Source organism: Moschus berezovskii, chromosome 6 (assembly GCF_049115385.1).
Source record: "Moschus berezovskii isolate FMDL1 chromosome 6, NW_MosBer_1.0, whole genome shotgun sequence".
Classification (NCBI taxonomy): domain Eukaryota; kingdom Metazoa; phylum Chordata; class Mammalia; order Artiodactyla; family Moschidae; genus Moschus; species Moschus berezovskii.
The window spans coordinates 26,725,736-26,748,415 of record NC_142465.1 but is presented as its reverse complement, the minus strand read 5'-3'; the positions used below and the strand labels follow the sequence as shown (position 1 = coordinate 26,748,415).

Genomic DNA, 22,680 nt, shown 5'->3' with positions numbered 1-22,680 from the left:
ATTTTTGTTTATTAATGTGGGAGTTTTCTGTCCTATGTCTATGAGAGAGCCCACTTCACTATGCAGACCTTTTCTTCCTTAGCCAACAACTTCCGGGACTTGACGAAATACATGTGTGGCTTAAGTGATGGAAAATATGTTCCACCCCAAGCAAGAAGCTTAGCGTATTAGATAGACTTTGTGAGAAATAAATCAGTTTCTTTGACCACCCCCCCGCCCCTCCTTTTTTTGTACTTGAAGGGAAGTTAAACATCAAGACAAGGGATATGGCAAACATACAAAAACCACCTGAATGCTTCACAGCAGTCCAAGAAAAGCCAAAAAAAAAAAAGACTCAAAATCCAACATCCACCAAATTATGTGAAATGTAAAACAAAAAAACGCTGGCATGGTTTCTGTGTTTGAAAAGAAATGATCTGTTCTGTCGTTTCCTAGCATCTCTTGAAGAAACAACAGATTTCCCTGGGAAAGCAGATTTCCTTTCTTTTTATTAATACAGCTGGAGCTCTTAAAATGAAAGTTTGTCCTTGAATTATTTATACAGCACCAGGAATAAAGTTCTGCAGCCTATATATTCTTTCTATAGTCAATTTATGTTCAGGAACAAAGCCAAACCAGGTCATACCAAGTACTACAGAGAGGAGGACAGGGTGCCTCTTCCTGGCTGATCATTAAGCTGATGCTTGTTCACAGTCATTATTCCTGTTCCTTGAAGATCGTGGATTTAATTCATACTGAGGCAAGTTGCGCCTCATTTCATAATTGAAGCAAATATGAGACTTATTTTCTTACCTGTAAGAACTCCTTAACTCTTAAAAACTCTAAAAGTCTAACCCTCATAATTCCTAAATTCTACCACAACAAAGCCTGACAAGGTCATGAAATTCTGTCCAGCTTTTCTGGGGTGAGAGAACTTAAACCTATTAAAATGACTTTCTGGAAAAAAGATCTGGCTGTGTTTGTTTAACTGCCTGATTTTTCTCCTTATAAATTCCCTGCAGCAAGTGAGGTTTTAAAGATCAGGTGGTGGTTCTTGGCTGGATTTCAGAATCCATTTTCCTCATAATTGTATCTGTAGTTCTCAGTTATTTAAGGTATCCCTCATCTGTTTGGTTCATAATATGACTACTAAAGATTTCATAAGCAAAAGTACCTGGTATGGCGAGGCTTATAAGATAAAATAGGGTGATAATAAATAAAAAAAGGAGTAGCTCTTTTCTCCCAGATGTTCTAATATGATAATTGACAATAGTTCACATCATTTATTAAGCACTTACTATCACTGGGCACAGTGCTATGTATTTTTTCCTTATTGTCATTTAAACCACACATCGACTTTATAAGATAGGTCAACTTACCCTGAATCACCAAAACAGTCTTGAGAAAGAACAACCTCGGTGCTGGAGGAAGCAATGCTCCCTGACCCCAGACTATACTGCAGTGACCAAAAGATTATGTATGGTACCAGCACAAAAACAGACCCATCGATCAATGAAAGGACAGAAAGCCCAGAAATTAACCCATGTCAATTAATCTGCAGCAAAAAAGGCAAAAATATATAATGGAGGAAAGACAATCTCCAATAAATGAGCTGGGAAAACTGGACAGCTGTGTGTAAAATAATGAAATTAGACCACTACCTAACACCATATACACACCAAAAAAAAAAAAAACAAACCCTCAAAATGGATTAAAGACTTAAAGTAAGACTGGATACTATAAAACTCCTAGAGGAAAACATAAGTGGGATACTCTTTGACAAAAGTAGCAATATTTCTTTGATTTCCTAGAGTAATGGGAACAAAAGCAAAAACAAACAAATGGGAACTAATTTAAAAGCTTTTGCAGAGCAAAGGAAACCATAAACAGACAACCTACAGGAGGAGGAAATATTTGCAAATGATGCAGCTAACAAGGGATTAATTTCCAAAATAGCTTCTACAACTCAGTATCAAAAAAGCAAATAACCTAATAAAAATGGGCAAAAGACCTAAACAGGCATTTCTCCAAAGGAGACATACAGATGGCCTACAGGCACAGGACAAGATGCTCAACATCACTAATTATTAGAGAAATGCAGATCTTAGCTACAATGAGGTGCCACCTCACATAGGGCAGAATGTCCACCATCAAAAAGCCTACAAATAATAAGTGCTGGAGAGGGTGTAGAGAAATGGAAACTCCCCCTGCACTATTGATGGGAATGTAAACTGCTGCATCCACTATGGAAAACAGTATGGAGGGTCTATAAAAAACTAAAAATTACCATCTGACCCAGCAATCCTACTTCTGGGTATGTGTCTGGAAAAGCCATGCAACAATAAAGACCCAGCACAGCCAAAGATAAATAAAATTTAAAAATAGATAAACGACAAGGACCTACTACACAGCACAGGGAACTAAATTCTTTCGGTACCTTGTAATAACCCATAATGGAAAAGAACTTGTATAAAATGGGATCACTGCTGTATACCTGGAACACGGTAAATCCATGACACTTCAATTTTAAAAAAAAAAGTCAACTAATTCCAAATGAGGGCACAGATTAGGTGTATTTTTCTAAGGCCACACAGCCTATGAATGATATAGCCAGGATGTGAAACTATGTTTCTGTCACTTCAAAGCACAATCCCTTTTCTTCAGACTTTATTCTGTTTCACCCTACAGCTATTCTGATTCAGGCACTGTATCTGAACAGTTAAGGATCAATGTTAATATTTAAAAACAAAAATGAAATGGTAGTGACAAATTAAAAAGTAAGAAAACATGGTGAAGTATGGTTTTAAAAAGGTACTGATTTTACTTAAAAAAGAAAGAAAAAGGAATAGAAAAGAAAAAACATGCATCTCCCAAGGGAATCCTGGGATGCCAGGTTTCCCATAGAGTCCAGCTGTCTGGTGGGGCTGTGGCTGACCTGAGCCCAAGCTGCTTCCCTATCCTGCTGGGGGATCACACACCTTCCTCCGCTCACATCCATAAATCCTGGCAGAATCTTCTATCTATGGCCACTCTAGTAAGAAGGCTGTGTCCCTCTGAGATGCCCCTTTCTAAGCTTGCTCAGGAAAGCTCTCTGGTTTATGCACAAGAGGCCTGAAGGCCTGCCTAGTTGTTTTTCAGCAAAGCTTCTATTTCTCCTAAGTAGAACAGACAAGGGAAGCAGAAGGCTCTAATCTGGATGCAGGTTCCTCCCATCCCACTGGAGCCAGGCTGCTCTTGGGGAGAGTTTGGATACATTCAGGATTTAAACGTTCAAATATACAACCTAGTTACATAACATATTGATGTAAACTGTGGCTATTATTACTACCTGTTGGTGTATTCATGGTGCAATGTTGCTGTGCCATGTATAGGCTGGGCCCCTGCTAGTGACTAGGGACCAACTAGCCCAGGGATGCTGGGCTGGGTACCATAGGGCTTGGACTGTCCTCCCTGTTCTCCCCTCCTTGGGGCAGGAAGGCACTCTCCTCCTGCTGTCTTTGCTGGTCTCCTGTGAGCCTGTACCCAAGGTAGAAGCCTGCTTCCTTTTGAACACTGCTGCCCCCCACCCAGTACTAAGTCAGCCAAGATGTCCTTCAAGTCCCTCGGAGACCCAGGGCTTTCCTGACAGGATGTATTGATCTTTCATTGTTCTGAGGACTCCATCTTTGTGACTCCAAGGCACTTACAGAGTGCCTGGTTCTCAGGAAATGCTTGAAAAACAAAAATATATATTTCTGATCTATACACGTGTGTATGTATGTACATACACATATTTATATGTTTATTTCTGGCATTTTTCTATAGAGCAATTGCAGTAAAATACCTTAGGCTTTCCTAGCATGTCTTGGTTTACCGGTGCTTTGACAATAGCATTGGCACTAAAATGATTAACAGACCTAATAATAGCCATCATTTATTGAGCGCTTTGATTAACAGACCTAATAATAGCCATCATTTATTGAGCGCTTTACCTGCATTACTTTATTCTCCTGACAACCAAATGGGGAAAATATTATCTTGATTTTAACAAGATGAATTATGAACAAATCTAGTGGAGGTGATGGAATTCCAGCTAAGCTATTAAAAATTCTAAAAGATGATGCTGTTAAAGTGCTGCACTCAACATGACAGCAAATTTGGAAAACTCAGCAGTGGCCGCAGGACTGGAAAAGGTCAGTTTTCATTCCAATGCCAAAGAAGGGCAATGCCAAAGAATGTTCAGACTATCATACAATTGCCTTCATTTCACACACTAGCAAAGTTATGCTCAAAATCTTTTAAACTAGGCTTCAGCAGTATGTGAACTGAGAAACTTCTAGATGTACAAGCTGGGTTTAGAAAAGGTAGAGGAACTAGAGATCAAATTGCCAATATTAGTTGGATCACAGAAAGCAAGGGAATTCCAGAAAAACATCTACTTCTGCTTCACTGACTACACTAAAGCCCTTGACTGTGTGGACCACAACAAACAGTGGAAAATTCTTTAAGAGATGGGAATACCAGACCACCCTATCCCTCCCCTGAGAAACCTGTATGAAGGTCAAGAAGTGACAGTTAGAACTGGACATGGAATAGCTGACTGGTTCAAACTTAAGAAAGGAGTATGACAAGGCTATATACGGTCACCCTGTTTATTTAATGTATATGCAGAGTGCGTCATGCAAAATGCCACGGTGGATGAATCAGAAGCTGGAATCAAGATTGCCAGGAGAAGTATCAACAACCTCAGATAGGCAGATGACAACCACTCTAATGGCAGAAAGTGAAGAGGAACTAAAGAGCCTCTTGATGAGGGTGAAAGAGGAGAATGAAAAAGCTGGATTAAAGCTCAACATTCAAAAAACTAAGATCATAGCATCCAGTCCCATCACTTCATGGCAAACAGATAGGGAAAAAGTGGAAACAGTGACAGATTTTATTTTCTTGGGCTCAGAAATCAGTGTGGATTGGTGACTGCAACCATGAAATTAAAACACTTGCTCCTTGGAAGGAAAGCTATGACAAACCTAGACAGTATTTTAAAAAGCAGAGATATCACTTTGCCGACAAGGGTTCATACAGTCAAAGCTATGGTTTTTCCAGTAGTCATGTACGGATGTGAGAGTTGGACCATAAGGAATGCTGAGTGCTGAAGAATTTCGATTTGTAGGGCTGGAGTGCTAGAGAAGACTCTTGAGAGTCCCTTGGACAGCAGGGAGATCAAACGAGTCAATCTTAAAGGAAATCAACCTTGAATATTCATTGGAAGGACTGATGCTGAAGCTCCAATACTTTGGCCATCTGATGCGAAGAGCTGACTCACTGGAAAAGACCCTGATGCTGGGAAAGACTGAGGACAGGAGGAGAAGGGAGCAACAGAGGATAAGATGGTTGGGTGGCATCACCGACTCAATGGACATGATTTTGAGCAAACTCCTGGAAGTAGTGAAGGACAGGGAACTCTGGCATGCTTCATCCTTGGACTTGCAAAGAGTTGGATATGACTTAGCAACTGAACAACATCTGTGGCTTAGAAAATTTACATATTGAATTGGACAAAAAGTTTGTTAGGTTTTTCCATATGATCTTACAGAAAAGCCAGAATGAACTTTTTGGCCAACCCAATACCTTGCACACAGAGTCACACAGTTAGCAAGGGGCAGAGCTGCATCATCCAAGTGTTGGAAGCAAATCCAGTACTCTTTCCACAACTAGCCTGTAGAATGAGTGATATTTAACTACATGCTGCCGCTAAGTCACTTCAGTCGTGTCCAACTCTGTGTGACCCCATAGACGGCAGCCCATCAGGCTCCCCCGTCCCTGGGATTCTCCAGGCAAGAACACTGGAGTGGGTTGCCATTTCCTTCTCCAATGTGTGAAAGTGAAAAGGGAAAGTGAAGTCGCTCAGTCATGTCTGACTCGTAGCGACCCCACGGACTGCAGCCTACCAGGCTCCTCCGTCCATGGGATTTTCTAGGCAAGTGGCTTGCCATTGCCTTCTCCGATTTAACTACATAGAAGCTCAGTATTATCTTTCTTGAAGATTTAAATTGGATTCATGTCCTGCTATCAAAAAAGGCCAACATAAAACTCTGGGATGGCAAAGAGATGAGCTGAATGATGAAAATAAGACACATACCTGACACATGGAGTGGATCGAGACTTCTGATAACCAATCTGTCTAGTGGAATGGGCTGATCAATTACTGTACAAGAACCACCTTCCTTGATTACTGTTTGCAGCTCAGGAGTAAGTGAAGGGCACAGTAAACCAGAGTCTGAGCCTCCGAGTTTCTGAAATTTAGGAGGAAAATAATGCAAAAAATAGGAAATAAATACTGACACACATACTTATAGCACATCCTTAAACAAACTGATTTTTATAAACAACTGTTTGAAATCCAGCTTACTACTCTTTTAAGGGTCTTGAAAAGCATTTCCACAAGTACACAGTGATTTAAAACACAGTGTTTCCGAGCCCCAAGTTTAATCACCTGAATAAATAAATAGTTAATTCCATAACCTGGAAACATTAAATCACCATCACATTACTGGAAAGATCTTTATTTCCAGTACCCCTCTGTAGTACTGAGTTAAATGAATGAGAACGAGGAGCCTCATCTGGGCCCACGCTATCTATGGGATCTTACACTAAAATCTAAATAAATAGATTCCATGCCCTATGATTTATAAATAACTGAAATTGTTTTGAATACATATGCTAAGTTAAAAGAAAAAGGATGTCAAAAATTGTGATGTACATGAAGCAATTTGTGCATTAAATAGCAAAGAGAAATGAAAACACAACAGTCCTTATTTCTTTTTCCAAAAAAATAAATGACACCTGATGTCTTCTCTGGGTGGTTATTTCTGCTCCTGTCAAGTCAATAAAATTCTCAGATTTATCAGACAGAAGAATTTAAAGGGGAATTTAAAACACGTAACATTCCTTATTTTAGAATCAAGTTGTGAAGCATGGAAGCAGAATATTATAACATGGTCAGTAATGAGTCACGGGCTCTTATCTGTGCCATTATGTATAGAGAAGGTAAGCTGTGCTTAATGTCAGGTTTTGGAAGGGGACAGCGATTTTTTTCAGGGCTTGACCTGTTCAGACATGCCAGTCTGGCAGCTAAAAACAGGAGGCCATCCAAGTTTCGAAACTGACTCTTAGTATCTCCAACAGCCACTCCCTCCCCAATCAATCAACTATTCACAGATTGATTAATGGGTATCTATTTTATTGCTTGTGAGCTAAGTCATTTCAGTTGTATCCGACTCTCTATGACCCTGTTAACCGCTCCTCTGTCCACAGGATTCTCCAGGCAAGAATACTGGAGCGTGTTGCCATGCCCCCTCCAGGGGATCTTCCTGACCCAGGGATTGAACCTGCGTCTCTTACATCTCCTACATTGGCAGGTGGGTTCTTTACCACTAGCACCAAGTGGGAAGCCCATGTTTTTAAATTGCGTATAGGCCCTTAAATAATTTAGCTTAACTAACCAACATGCCACTTTCCTGGTGGCTCAGTGGTAAACAATCTGTCTGCTAATGCAGGAGACATGCGTTTGATCCCTGGGTCAGGAAGATACCGTGGAGAAGGAAATGGCAACCCACCTCCAGTATTCTTGCCTGGAGAATCCCAGGAACAGAGGAGTCTGGTGGGCTACAATCCATGGAGTTGCAAAAGAGTTGGACATGACTTATCGACTCCAACAACAAACAACAGAAACCAGCATGCCATCTAGAAGCTTAGAACATTAAAGTATCCGAGAGATCTAGTCTTGTGATCTTAACATCTGTGTAAGGTTAGCTGTGGAGTGAAACAGTGAGTGGGTTAGAACATGAAGTATCTCTGATGGCCAAGGAGAAAGTGCGGCTCTTCCCTCCTCTAAGGGCTGCAGAAAAGGCCCCTTCCTGGAAGCACTTGCATCAGTCAGGGAACAGACTGTGCAATGGGAAAGTGGTGGACCACAAGACCTGTGGCTCAGTGGGGGTAGTGACAACAGTGCTAACAATGAATACTCACAGAGAAAAACCCCTCGTCTCAGAGATTTTGTGGCTCTAGCCCTTGGTGACTCTTTTTTTGCCCTGTGATGCCAACTGTACATCTGTTTGGCACGTGCAGTTCTTAATTACAGGTAGACTCTGAGAGACCGGGGCCCCTTCCCACCTGCAGCCCCCTACATCATGACTTCTCAGGAAGGAGGTGCACTTTCAAACGAGAATGCATTTGGCAGCAGATGGTTTCAAGAGGCACCCTGCTCCGACAGCGCTCACTGTGGTGGACAATGTGGATGAGGAAAAGGCTGATATGGACAAAAGGATCTTAATTTCATTTGTTGAGGCTGGCCAGGCATAAAATCCTGTGGCTTCTGGGACTCACCTCAAAAGTATATGGACTAGAGTCATTCTAAAACTACACACACCCTTTGGCATCCTTATGAAATGGGACTTGCTTTTGTTACTGATGTTTTTCAGTTCAGAACTCTATGATGGAAAAAGCCAATATTTTAAATGCCTCCATTTTATGGAAGGTAAAGTCCTATTTGAAGTACATGAAGTTTTTCTCTTTTTAACAACTTATTCAGAAATATCTCTAAACTCATTCAACAGACTTATTTAGAAACAACAGATTTTTACCTTTTTGTTGCGCTTAGTTTTTGTAACTAAGAGGAAATCATCAAAGAGAAACAGATAAACATCCAGGAATCTTGTGCTTTCTGAGGAAAGAAAGAAGATGAAATTGGGGCTGGAAGTAGCAAGCAAAAGTTTCCTTTTTAAATCAAAGAAACCCTTTAGAAAACAACACAGAACATGGATCTGGGTGCAGGAGGCTCAGGACTCGGGGGCTCCAATCACGTGGGTCAGAAAACTGCATTACAACTGACCTGATTTCTCCCTAAAGCAGGGACCTGACGTGAGCTCACACTTCCAACGTTAGAGATATTAGTGATGCGTTTCACGTGGATCTAAGGTAACTTGGGTGATATCTGTAGTGGTTTCAGCTAAGCCTAGGACACATCTGTTGACCACCAGTACACCAGCGTTTTTGCCTCCTGACTCATCTGGGTGTCACTGGCAAAGGGATGCAGGCACTCTGTCATTGTCGTGGACTGAACTGCATGGCCCTCCAGTCCTTTGTGGAAGCCCAACCCCCACTGTGTACTCGGAATAAGGAAGTAATGAAGGTTAGATGAAGGCTAAAGGGAGGACTCTGGTCTGGCAGGGTGAATATCATCCAAGAAGGCACACCAAGGCACGCACGCGCTCTCTCTGCCACGTACGGACGCTGAGAAAGCTGGAAAGAGAACTCTCACCAGGAACCACATCAGCAGGCAACTTGATCTTAGACTTCCAGCCTCCAGCACTGTGAGAAATAACTGTTTCCTGTTTAAGCCATCCAGCCAGTGGCATTTTGTTATGGCAGTCCTAGCTGGTTAAGAGAGTCATTAAAACAATTTGTTTCTCAAGTTTTGCAATGTGTCTATACACGTTTAAAGTCTTCATGTAGCTTTATATTTACAACCTTTTCTTAATATCACTCTTGATGATAACTGAAGGCAAATAGGCTTTTCTGCTTTTCCCTAAGAAGCATACAGCAGTAGAAGGGAAAAATATTAGAGAGATCGCTCCCCTTCTTGATTTAACTCTATCCCTTACAAATTAGAAAAAGAAATGGTTCAAATGATTTCAGAGGAAAGGGCAGTACTTTCAGAGGGTGATGTGACAGATACTTAAAGGAAATATAAGAAAAATCAAGTAAGTATTTTTTAATATTCTATTTGTTTGTTTACATTATTCTAGAAGTTCTTTCTTGTACACCCTGGAAATACAATGTCTAAGCAAAAGATATTAAGAAGAGGTGGCAAGAATACACAGAAGAACTGTACAAAAAGATCTTCACAACCAAGATAATCACGATGGTGTGATCACTCACCTGGAGCCAGACATCTTGGAATGTAAAGTTAAGTGGGCCTTAGAGAGCATCACTATGAACAAAGCTAGTGGAGGTGATGGAATTCCAATTGAGCTATTACAAATCCTGAAAGATGATGCTGTGAAAGTGCTGCACTCAATATGCCAGCAAATTTGGAAAACGCAGCAGTGGCCACAGGACTGGAAAAGGTCAGTCTTCATCCCAATCCCAAAGAAAGGCAATGCCAAATAATGCTCAAACTACCACACAATTGCACTCATCTCACATGCTAGTAAAGTCATGCTCAAAATTCTCCAAGCCAGGCTTCAGCAATATGTGAACCGTGAACTTCCAGATGTTCAAGCAGGTTTTAGAAAAGGCAGAGGCACCAGAGATCAAATTGCCAACATCCGCTGGATCATGGAGAAAGCAAGAGAGTTCCGGAAAAACATCTATTTCTGCTTCATTGACTATGCCAAAGCCTTTGACTGTGTGGATCACAATAAACTGTGGAACATTCTGAAAGAGATGGGAATACCAGACCACCTGACCTGCCTCTTGAGAAACCTGTATGCAGGTCAGGAAGCAACAGTTAGAACTGGACATGGAATGACAGACTGGTTCCAAATAGGAAAAGGGGTACGTCAAGGTTGTATATTGTCACCCTGCTTATTTAACTTATATGCAGAGTACACCATGAGGAACGCCGGGCTGGAAGAAGCACAAGCTGGAATCAAGATTGCCAGGAGAAATATCAATAACCTCAGATATGCAGATGACACCACCCTTATGGCAGAAAGTGAAGAGGAACTCAAAGGCCTCTGGATGAAAGTGAAAGAGGAGAGTGAAAAGGTTGGCTTGAAGCTCAACATTCAGAAAACAAAGATCATGGCATCTGGTCCCATCACTTCGTGGCAAATAGATGGGGAAACAGTGGAAACAGTGTCAGACTTTATTTTTTTGGGCTCCAAAATCACTGTGGATGCTGATTGCAGCCATGAAATTCAAAGACGCTTACTCCTTGGAAGGAAAGTTATGACCAGCCTAGATAGCATATTAAAAAGCAGAGACATTACTTTGCCAACCAAGGTCTGTCTAGTCAAGGCTATGGTTTTTCCCATGGTCATGTATGGATGTGAGAGTTGGACTGTGAAGAAAGCTGACTGCTGAAGAATTGATGCTTTTGAACTGTGGTGCTGGAGAAGACTCTTGAGAGTCCCTTGGACTGCAAGGAGATCCAACCAGTCCATTCTAAAAGAGATCAATCCTGGGTGTTCATTGAAAGGACTGATGCTAAAGCTGAAACTCCAATACTTTGCCACCTCACGTGACGGGTTGACTCACTGGAAAAGAGTCTGATGCTGGGAGGGATTGGGGGTAGGAGGAGTCGGGGATGACAGAGAATGAGATGGCTGGATGGCATCACCAACTCGATGGACATGAGTTTGAATGAACTCCAGGAGTTGGTGATGGACAGAGAGGCCTGGTGTGCTGTGGTTCATGGGGTTGCAAAGAGTCGGATCTGACTAAGCGACTGAACTGAACTGAACACTCCCCTTCTTTAAGTTTAGAGGAAAGATACTTCCTATATTTGCCCAGAAGAGAAATTAGATATTTTATTCCATCTTGAATTATCCTTGAATATTTTTTAGGTGTTTTCCATCACTACTAGAAACTCCTTTTGGCAAACTGGGCTGTGGCAAAGACTGCCGGTGGTCCCTCAGAAACAATTCTTATTTTGTAGTAATGAAATTCCCAAGTTTAGTGGGTAGATGTTTAATTGTGAACAAATACATGTGCCAGCTTTCCTTGTAGCTGAACGTGATCAAGTGACTAAATTCTGACCAATGGGATATGAGTTAGAATGCAGGCAGAATTTCGTCCCTTGGTCACATTCAGCTAGCTACAAGGAAAGCTGGCACATGTATTTCCAAGCAGCCACCTAAATGCATCGATGATGAAGGCAGAATCTTGCCTTCTAAAAGCTTTAATTGTAATAAGAGCAGACACAAAATAAACACAGACAATATTTGAGATAAATTCAAGAACTGATAGTGCTAAATTAAACATGGGATTATGAAAAAGGCTGACTAAAAGAGGGACATTGTAGGCCTAAAGCTAGAGTATTCATATTTACTATCCCAGGAGTCTGAAGCTATGGGTCCCACAACCAGTTCTGAGGCTTACTAACTTGTGCGGTTCTAACTCTGTTAGGTCTTTCTCTCACAGAGCCTGAACTGTGGGGTTCTTATCACACTGCTGGGCTTCTCTGGTGGCTCAGCTGGTAAAGAATCCACCTGCAATGTGAGAGATCTGGGTTCGATCCCTGGGTTGGGAAGATACCTGGGAGAGGGGAAAGGCTACCCACTCCAGTGTTCTGGTCTGGAGAATTCCCTGGACTTCAGAGTCCATGGGGTTGCAAACAATCGGACACGGCTGAGCGACTTTCACTTCACTTCATCGCACCGCTAGGGGAGACAGCAGCACCACCGACTCACTCCAGTCCTGCAGCAGCGTGAACAACGGGTGTTCTCTAGGTGCCAGAGCTAGCTACTCGGCCGTCATACTGGCCTGAACTTCACTCATTTCTCTATTTAGAAACACCAATCTGTGGGGAGCAGTGCATTTGTGAAGGTTATGTGCCGGCATGAATTCCAATGGGAAGCTGGTTAAACCTCAGAAGTTGTAAACACTGGTACCTTCTGGGAATGAGAAAATGCACTTATTTAATCTTAACCCCACAGTTTTTAAGGCTGGAAGAAATTTTGAAACGTATTAGTAGTAGGTATCATTGTTATTGTTACCACCATCATCATCACCAACATTTACAGAAGAGATTAAGGAAATTTAAACAATTTCCCCAAAGCCCACTGCTGGTGCTGAAGCCCCTGATTCTTGGTCCAGTGCTTTTCCCAATCAAAACGATATCCTATTTCTTCTAATATTATCACCCCCACCATATTTCCATGCCAACTCTGAGTCAAAGTCCCAGTGACTTTAAACTTGATATGCTGACACCTCTGCCTCTGATGAAACCTGACTGACAGCATATACTGTTAGACAGGAGCCTGGTGTTACTAATATTTACAGAGGTCTTCCTGTTTGATCCACACCCATTTCTAACATTTTAGGATAGGCCACTGCAACTCACTGTGTTGGGGAAGCTGGTGGACACAGGGAATAGGTGAAATAAAATCTCTGATAATTCCAGGTGGAGGCCAAATTTTGGAGGGAAAGTCATATGACTGTACACAGAACTGTGTTTCGCTTACTTACTTTTGGTTTTGGTTGGATTTGGCTTTATCACAATGATATAGTTATTTCTGAAATTGTAAATAACATCGAAGAAAGTGTAAAACTGCTATCTTTTCAAAGGCAAGTGGGGGCAGGGGGTGTCCTCAGGTGGAGAGTGGCCGAGAAACGAAGGCCCAGGCTCTTCCGGCCTCGCCCTGCCTCACTGTGGAGCCTTCAGGCGGGCCTCTCTGCTTTGTCTCCTCCAGCCACTGTGCACACTGCTTTTCAGAACTCATTCTTCAACAGCTTTTAACCCTATGATGTCCCTGCGTGAGGACTCAGTGGCTTCCTGCTCTCTGCAGTTTCCTGGCTGGATCCCTCTGGCTTCCAAGGCAGTCGCTAAAATTCTGGAAGCCAGCTAGACTGAGGCAGCCTGTTGGCTTGGGTCTAAATGTAGCCATTAACTTGCCAAGTGACCTTGAATGTGTTATGGAACTTCTCTGTATTTGTCCTGTGATATGGGATTAAATGTAATTTCTCTGCATGACTCACTGGCAGGAGAAAATGCACGCAAAACTCCTTTGCTGTGAAACATTAGGCGTGCCTATCTTCCTGAGTGGGCAGGGGTTATGTCCCAAGCTGACATCTAACACTATCTGAAAACAGAGCAGGTTCTCAACAGATGTGTACCGAATAAGGACTTACTGCCCAGCGCCCCCTGCCGGCAAGATCTCAGACGACTATAAAACATGCAATCTCACACCCCACAGGGCTTCACACACTGTGGGTGCTTAGTTGAGATTTTGAGAAGCAATGAATCAATGAATGAAAGCAAATCTGACTTCAGTTGGGCAGCCCTTTCTGATCACGATATTTACTGGGCGCTGACTCTCTACCAACTATTCTTTCAAGAGCTACCAACATCCATTAGCTCACTGAAATCCTCACAACAAAGAGGGGAAACTGCAGCGTGGGGAGACTGCTGACCACGACTCCAGGTCACAGAGGCGGCAAAGGGGGAGCTGGGTAGGGCGCCTGGCAGGCAGCTCGGGGCACGCCCTCCTAACCACGCGGGGAGCCTCCTCTTTCAGGCGGCCTCTGCCTCCAAGCCTTTCCTTGCGCTGTGCTTTTCATTTGGGATGTCCTTCCTCCTGTCCTTCCACTGACCTAACATCCTTCTATTTGCAAGAGTCCCCCTCCAGTCCCACGGAACACAGGGAGCCTTTCTGAGGTACTCCAGCCTTGGACTCTCTTCCGGACTAAGACTGCAGGTCTGCTTACTGTGGCAGAGCGTCTCAACTCGAGGGAAAGGTTTATCCAGAATAGTGATTCTGTATCCTCCAATCCTGTGCAGCACAAAGTGTGTTACATAACAGAGTCTCAGTCAACACTGACAGTCTGACTGCCCAGCTCAGTGAGGGCGGGAACAGCTGATGTTGAGTATTTACTAGATTCCAGACCTTGAGCCTGGAGAAGGAAATGGCAGCCCACTCCAGTATTCTTGCCTGGAAAAAGCCATTGACAGAGGAGCCTGACAGGCTACAGTCCATGGGGTCGCAAGAGTTGGACACAACTTAGCGATCAAACCACCACCACCACCAGACCTTGAGCTAAACTCTTCACTTGGACTTCAGCCTTATAAAATACATATAGTTACCCCATTTTAGAGTCACCTTGTGGTTTGATCAATTTGGAGTCTGTGTGACTCCACAGGACGCTCTCTGATTTACATCTGCTGTCACCTTGGCCACAAGCAAATGCAATTCCTGCCACCCTTCTATTAGCTACAGTTGGACACGTTACAAGGTAGCAAAGATGTCGGGTTTGTAAAGGAAGCAGTTATTTACCTGCAAGAGTTAACTTTCCTTCATAGAGAAGGTGTCTGTTGGTTGGTGACAGGATGTTTTCTGCCATGTGTTCTTTAAAAATGTGTTTCAGGCACTGGAAAAACAAGGGAGAAAATCAGAGATGTTAGTGATTAAAAGACAGCATGTTCCAGGAGCTGGGGCAATGCAACTTTGTCTACTAAGCTGGAGACATTTGGAAATGCCAGTAAGTGGACACGGGACTGGGGAAGAATGGGAACACCTCTTAGAAGGACCAGCCCAGGAATGGTGTGATGATGCCAGCCTCCCCACCATACACAATGCCATGTGGATAAAGGCTTTAATTTGCAAGATTTATAATTCTGGTGGGCAGCTAGGGACTATGTAATAAGATTAGTGTATTTCCACCCAAATGCCAAACTTCTGGAAAGGGATGTATGTTCTAACTGATCACTTTTGTACCTCTGGAATGAAAAACCTTTTATCTCGATCCCAAAGTGGAGGCCACACTACAATCTCCTGTAGATGTCTGAACTTCTGAAAACTGTCAAGCCACTTCACTTTTCCTTCAAGATCCCCTAAAAGACAAGAAACATTCAATATATTTTTAAATTCATGAGACATTACAGCATAAAATTTAACCAAGATCCATAGAAATCATTCAGACACTGAACTCCCTGGAGCCAAACTATATCTGAGGTTCATTTAACGCATTTCTCGCTGTTTGAACACCTTAGAAAAACTCACTAATTTGAAATCAGCCTCTTGCAGAGAAAATGAAGCTGAACTGATTCAGTAAATTGTAAATGTGCATTTTTATTTCAATAATACTAATAATGCCCCTGGTAGCTCTCTCATATTCCCTACATCATACAGCTGGTGATTACAGGAAGGAAAAAAATCAGACTAACAAGGACAAGCATATCTTTTTGTCTTAATCATAAAACACACATTCCCTTTACGGTAACGTTGATTATTTCTTTTGGTAAGAATGTGTTTTTTCTTCAGAGTTTAGCTTGAAGAAAAGTTCTCTTCAAAGAGCTTTTGAAAACCAAGAACAGTTTTTTCAAAGTTCTTCAAATATTAGTTTCTCAATATTTTTAAATAACATATTGCTACTGAGGTTTTGAAATGATTTTTGAAAATATGGAGGGCAAGTCGTGGACCCACAGAATCAATGGTTAGGGGAATCTGTGAGAATTCACTATCTTTAAGCTCATAAACTTAGAGGAAGGCCACAGGGATCTCTTTCCTCAACAATGAAAATGCAGATTTTATTGAGAAATTCCTGGAAGAGATGTTATTATCTTACTCACAAGCCTATCAAAATGAATAATAATCTTCAAAATTACTTTAAAATTTTAAAAAGTTTGTCTTTAATTTTCTGTCAATCAATTTGATAAGCTTAATTCTAGTTCCTTGGATCGGTCATTAGAGAATTTGAACAAAAACTTTTAAAAAAGGGAAAAAACTCCTAGTTGAGAGGTCATTTAACTTTTAAACCTGAAAAGAAAAATATATACCATTTCTGTACAGCTGATAATTATCAATTTGAATTGTTCCTTTTTGATGCTCCCCAGGAAATCTTTTATGGACACCTACCATGGACTTCTTTATTTGGATTTGACTATACATAGCTACCCAAATAGACTTAAATTATTACAAGGCTTGCTCTTTTATCCCCTAATTTCAGTTCTAAACATTGCAGTTGGCATTATATTTAGATTGGCCCTCGATTTCAGTGACCTTAAAAAAAATGACTGTGGTAATTTATCCTCCGGAAAGGCTTTTCATTTGCTTTGTATGTGGGTTCAGTATGGATGTTAAAAACAAAGTGCCTTCATCATCTGGGAAGTAGAAGTTTTCCTGCCTGAACTCACATCTGAAAACCTTGGAGATGGTGCCACATCCTGCGTGAACCCTTAGGAGTTAAGAGTTCTCACAGGGTTGGCCAGGATGTGAGCGGAGCCCATTGTTTTGAGTGTGCTTGATTTACATTGCAAACTCAAAGTCAAATCCACATTTCCGAGAGCCAGTGACCTCAAGCCAACGGAATTACCTCCTAGGATGGAAGCCCAGCTGGTTCCCAGGAGTCACAGGGCCCCCCAACTCTTTGACTAAAGCTGAGACTGGAGCTCTGGGTCCCTCATCTCAGGGACTTACGGATTGACTTTTCCACCTTTTCCTTGATGGAGTAGGTCATGATTTTCTCCGTAGAGTCTGTACTCCTTTTCCAGATATTCTTCAGCAACAAGGGGTATCGAGTCAGCCTGTGTAGCGGTGCCACGAGCAGCTCAGGTAGGTGAAGGCGTCTACACTGCTCATTTTGCTCACACCACTAGGGAAGGCAAAACCAGGCCCATCAGAACATCACTTCTCCTATCGGGGCACTGAGGAATCTGGATACAAGAAAACCTTAAGAGACCTCACTCAGTAATGATACAACACCCCTGTGAGCTTGCTGGGAAAAATCATAAGGACTGAATATTCATTGGAAGGAGTAGATCTTGCTTTTGAAAATTCCATATTAAACCGTCTTAGCAAGCATTTATCTACCAGTACCGAATTCAGGATCTCAAATGGGTTTTTTTTTTTTTTTTGCAATGTGCTTAAGAAGTATTATTGAATATTACTAACACTGCTACTTTCCAACTAAAGAAATGAAAGAATCCTTCTTCAGACGTCTTGCCTTCTGAGCAATGGTGATGAAGGCAGCAGTCATCAGTGTCACCTGTAACATCAGCCCTCAATCTTCCTCAGTGGGAAAACTGATGTCAAGATTTGAGTGCACAGGAAAAGTTGGAATTTTTTAATGCCCTAGAAATTGCAGGCTCCATCAGTTGCTGTGTTAGATGCATTAATAAACATGTTCCTGCCTTGTTTACCCTTCTGACTGACGTTAGTTTTCCCTCTTCCTCTTCCCTGGCCCTCAGGGTTGATTTCTGGGTTTGCCAACTGTGCTACCACCTTTGCTGTGGTGCAGTTAGGAAGACTGAATCAACACTGGATGGGGAGAAAGGAAAAGGAAGGATTTCTGCTTGTTGGGTGAGTTCCTTAACTCTCCTTTGTTAGAGGGAATCAGGATAATGAGAAAATGAGGCTGAAGAGGCTAAACTGATCTACATCATACAGAAGAGAGACGAGAAGAAAAAAGACAGAGACGGCTGTCAATAGGGAGAGTCTGTTCAAGGAGGCGGCCGCCAGGTGTACGTGCAATGGGGAAGTCATGAAAGGAGATTTTAGGAAGTACTGCTTCAAGTTAGACCTTACAAATGGCTGAGAAAAGACGTGAAAGGCAAAAGGGAAAAGGAAAGATATATTCATCTGAGTGCAGAGTTCCAAAGAACAGCAAAGAGAGATAAGAAAGTCTTCCTAAGTGAACAACGAAAAGAAATAGAGGAAAACAACAGAATGGGAAAGATGAGAGATCTCTTCAAGAAAACCATATGTTTTCCATATCCCGTAGGTTTTAAGACTTTGTATTTTTGATATCTTTCTGTAATGATGTTGTTTTTAAATGCCATGCACTCAGTGAGTGATATAAACACATTGTAAATTTCAGTCTTCTAATAAAAAATTTTGAAAAAAAAAAAAGAAAACCAGAGATACCAAGGGAACATTTCATGCAAAGATGGTAACAATAAAGGACAGAAACGGTATGGGACCTAACAGAAGCTGAAGATAGTAAGAGGTGGCAAGAACATACAGAAGAACTGTATCAAAAAGGTCTTAATGACCCAAATAATCAAGATGGTCTGATCACTAACCTAGAGCTAGACATCCTGGAGTGTGAAGTCAAGCAGGCCTTAGGAAGCATTACTAGGAACAAAGCTTGTGGAAGTGATAGAATTCCGGATGAACTATTTAGAATCCTAAAAGATGAGGTTGTTAAAGTGCTGCACTCAATATGACAGCAAATTTGGAAAACTCAGCAGTGGCCACAGGACTGGAAAAGGTGTTTTCATTCCAATTCCAAAGAAAGGCAATGCCAAAGAATGTTCAAAGTACTGTACAACTGCACTCATTTCACATGCTAGCAAGGTAATGCTCAAAATCCTTCAAGCTAGGCTTCAATAATACGTGAACCAAGAACTTCTAGATGCTAAAGCTGGATTCAGAAAAGGCAGGGGAACCAGAGATCCAATTGCCAACATTTGTTAGATCATAGAGAAAGCAAAGGAATTCCAGAAAAACATCTACTTATGGTTCATTGACAACACTAAAGCCTTTGACTGTGTCGATCACAGCAAACTGTGGAAAATTCTTAAAGAGTTGAGAATACCAGACCACTTTACCTGCCTCCTGAGAAACATATGCAGGTCAAGAAGCAACAGTTAGAACCAGACATGGAATAATGGACTGGTTCAAAACTGGAGAAGGAGTATATCAAGGTTGCATATTGTCACTCGGCTTGTTTAACTTCTATGCAGAGCACATTATGAGAAATGCTGGGCTGCATGAATCACAAGCTGGAATCAAGACTGCCAGGAGAAATATCAATAATCTCATATATGCAGATGACACCACCTTCATGGCAGAAAGTGAAGAGGAACTAAAGAGCTTTTTGGTGAAAGAAGAGAGTGAAAAAGTTGGCTTAAAGCTCAACATTTAAAAAATGAAGATCATGGCATCTCGTCTCATCACTTCATGGCAAACAGGTGGGGAAAAAATGGAAACAGTGACAGACTTTATTTTCCTGGGTTCCAAAGTCACTGTGATGGTGACTGCAGCCATGAAATTAAAAGATGCTTGTTCCTAGGAAAAAAAAAAAGCTATGACAAACCTAGCCAGTGTGTTAAAAAGCAGAGACATCACTTTGTTGACGAAGGTCCATATGGTTGAAGCTGTGGTTTTTCCAGTAGTCATGTACAGATGGGAGAGCTGGACCATAAAGAAGGCTGAGCACCCAAGAGTTGATGCTTTTGAGCTGTGGTGTTGGAGAAGACTCTTGAGAGTCCCTTGGACAGCAAGGGGATCCAAGCAGTCAATCCTAAAAGAAATAAACCCTGAATATTCATTCGAAGGACTGATGCTGATGCTGAAGTGCCAATACTTTGCCCACCTGATGCAAAGAGCTGACTCACTGAAAAAGAACCTGATGCTGGGAAAGACTGAAGGCAGGAGGAGAAGGGGACGACAGAGGATGAGATGGTTGGATGGCGTCACTGACTTAATGAACATGGGTTTCAGCAAACTCTGGGAGATAGTAAAGGACAGGGAAGCTGGCATGCTGCAGTCCATGGGGTTGTGAAGAACTGGACACAACTTAGTGACAACAAGAACACACATGGAAGCCACAGCCAGCACCCACCACCCCGTTTTGCTGGCTCCATTCTTTTCTTTGGAAGAAGAGAGCTCTTTCTCTTTCTTCCCCTCTCTTCCCTTCTCTAACTTTCCCCCTTTTCTCTCTGAGCCTCAAGCTTCGCAATTGTCCTTGTCTTCCATAGCCTCCTACCCTAACAGCTACATCACATTTCTTCTAAGAACTTCCAGGACTTTTCTTTATGGGAATTCTGCTGTGCATGATCTCTCCCACTTCCCCACCTACAGATGGCAGGTCAGAAAAGTGAGGCCAGAGGAGCATGGAGGATGGAGCTCTAGGGTCCAGGCTTTAAGGCTGAGGGACCACTTCCCCTCTCTGCACCTCAGACTCCTCTTCTCTAAAATGGAAGCAGGCATTAGATGACTTCCGAGTACTCATCCAGCTCAACATGGCTGTGATCCTCACTGGGGATGCAGGGATGAGGAAGCAGAGACTGCAGCCATGAAAGGGCTGGAGCAGCAGGAGTGGAGGAAAGAGGTGTGGGAAGGCCCTCGTCATCTGTGGCCTTCAGTTTCGTTCAGTCAGCTCAGTCGCTCAGTCGTGTCCGACTCTCTGTGACCCCATGGACTGCAGCATGCCAGGCCTCCCTGTCCATCACCAACTCCCAGAGATTTAGTGGCTGATTTCCGTGCTGAGTCACTGGCAGCAGCATTCCAGCGCTCCCTGCTGGTCCTCGTGGGAAGCTGGGGAGCTCCCGTAATTCATTGCTCATCAGCAGTGAGGGATTCCCTCAAAACACACAGCCCCGGGTCACTGCTCCAAATTTCCATGCCATGGGCAACAGCTCTGATGGCCAGCACCCACTGGTGTTCAGGGTAAATATAAAAGCACTGAATCTCCCCCAGATATTAATCAGAAAAGCAATACCAGTGGTGAATAATTTAGACAAAGATCCAGGGAGAGATACACAAAATATTTATAGTGTTTTGAAAGGTCTCAGAAGAGCAAAGAAAAAAAAATTTTTTTGATGATTCTAAAAGTGAAACTATACCTTTTTCTTTCATTTCTCGGTTGGCTTTACTTTTCATGTCTTTTAGGGAAAGAAAAGAAACAATCTGTCATGAGAAATTGGATATAAAAGTCCTTTTCCTGGATGGGTCTAGATGAGTGGAATCTGCTTCAGCTTGATAATAAATAAATTTATATATAGTTGCGAGATCAAGACTGTGGAATAGAAGAACACAGACCTCACCAACCCCCACAAGTACATAAAAAATACACCTACATGTGTACCAATACCTACTGAATGCTGGCGGAAGAGCTCACACAACCAAAACTGCCAGGAAGATCACCATGCAACAAGGGAGGATGGGATGGGACCGGTACTCCCGGGAGGGAGCTGTGAAAGAGGAAAGGTTCCTTGCCCTAGGAACAAACTTTGCTGCCTAGGTCAGCTGGAACAGAACGGAAGCTTCAGAGGCTCAGAGAAAAGTGCAACAACTGAATTAAGTGGGTAGAAAAGAGGGAGCAGCACACCTGGTCTCGGCCACCGTGCCGCGCTCCCCAGCTCCATGCATGTGTCTGCGAGTGCGGGCGGGGCTGGGTGCTGAATCTTGGGTTTCAGCGGACAGATCTGGGGAGAGGACTGGGGGTGGCCGTGCAGAGAGAGCCTGAAGGGGCGAGTGTGGACTGGGTGGCAACTGGGGCTGTGTGCGGGATGAAACTTGGGTCTACAGAAGCCCTCTTGCTAACGAGCACCTGCAGGGAGAGTAGGCCCCACCAGAGCAGCCCCGCAGAGCGCTCACCGCGGGCAGGGCTCTGGGAGCACGCCAGTGCCTGCTGCTGCCCCACACAGAGGCCGGGATGAAATCTGAGCCACATCAGGAGACTTTGCGACTTCAGTGGATTTATGCTGCAGGTGCCTTTGTAAGCCAAGTGACTGTGGGACATCCGAGCAGAGGACTGATGCTCCCAGAGCTGGGGCAAGTCCAGAGTCAGCAGCTGAGAGCTTTGCGGGTACACGTACGTGGAGGTGGGGCCAGGGTCTGTGCTCGGTCCGTAGCTCTGAGGGGGTCCAGGAGCATGACTACAGGCAGCTAAGAAAGGTCCTGGGGCCTGACTTCAGGGAATCCGTGCCTGCAGATCTGAGCTGGTGGCTTTACGAGCACAGCACCTGAGGGACATCCAGGCCAACTGCCTGCATTCCCATGGCTGAGGAGGAGGTGAGGGCCATGCCAACAACCGTGCACTCTGTAAGCACACACAGTGGGTGACAGACACTGTGGAGTGCACTTCAGCAGACAGCCCACTGGTTCCTCTCCCAGTGGTAACGCTCCAGGACCACCTACCTCATGCCGCAGCTCAGAAACAAGATGATCTGTGGTCTTCTACTCCAACTGGGGAGCAGACGGCACTCCCAACAAAGCTGTGACAACCACAGACCAAATAGGAGGCTCCGCTCAACTTCCAGTGCAGGCTCAG

The 22,680-nt window shown here is 43.1% G+C and overlaps 1 protein-coding gene across 2 annotated transcripts in view; it reads right to left on the bottom strand.

Moving 5' to 3' along the window:
- The window catches only part of PLEKHG7 (pleckstrin homology and RhoGEF domain containing G7), a 90,304-nt gene that overhangs the window by 3,066 nt on the left and 64,558 nt on the right, over window positions 1-22,680 (bottom strand). For both annotated transcript variants that reach the window (XM_055396424.2, XM_055396425.2), the window contains 5 exons: window positions 17,100-17,274; window positions 15,399-15,514; window positions 14,958-15,051; window positions 8,601-8,680; window positions 6,098-6,251 (listed from right to left, as the gene is read on the bottom strand). In XM_055396424.2, the coding sequence (XP_055252399.2) occupies window positions 6,098-6,251; window positions 8,601-8,680; window positions 14,958-15,051; window positions 15,399-15,514; window positions 17,100-17,274 (619 nt within the window). The remainder of the gene's footprint in view (window positions 1-6,097; window positions 6,252-8,600; window positions 8,681-14,957; window positions 15,052-15,398; window positions 15,515-17,099; window positions 17,275-22,680) is intronic.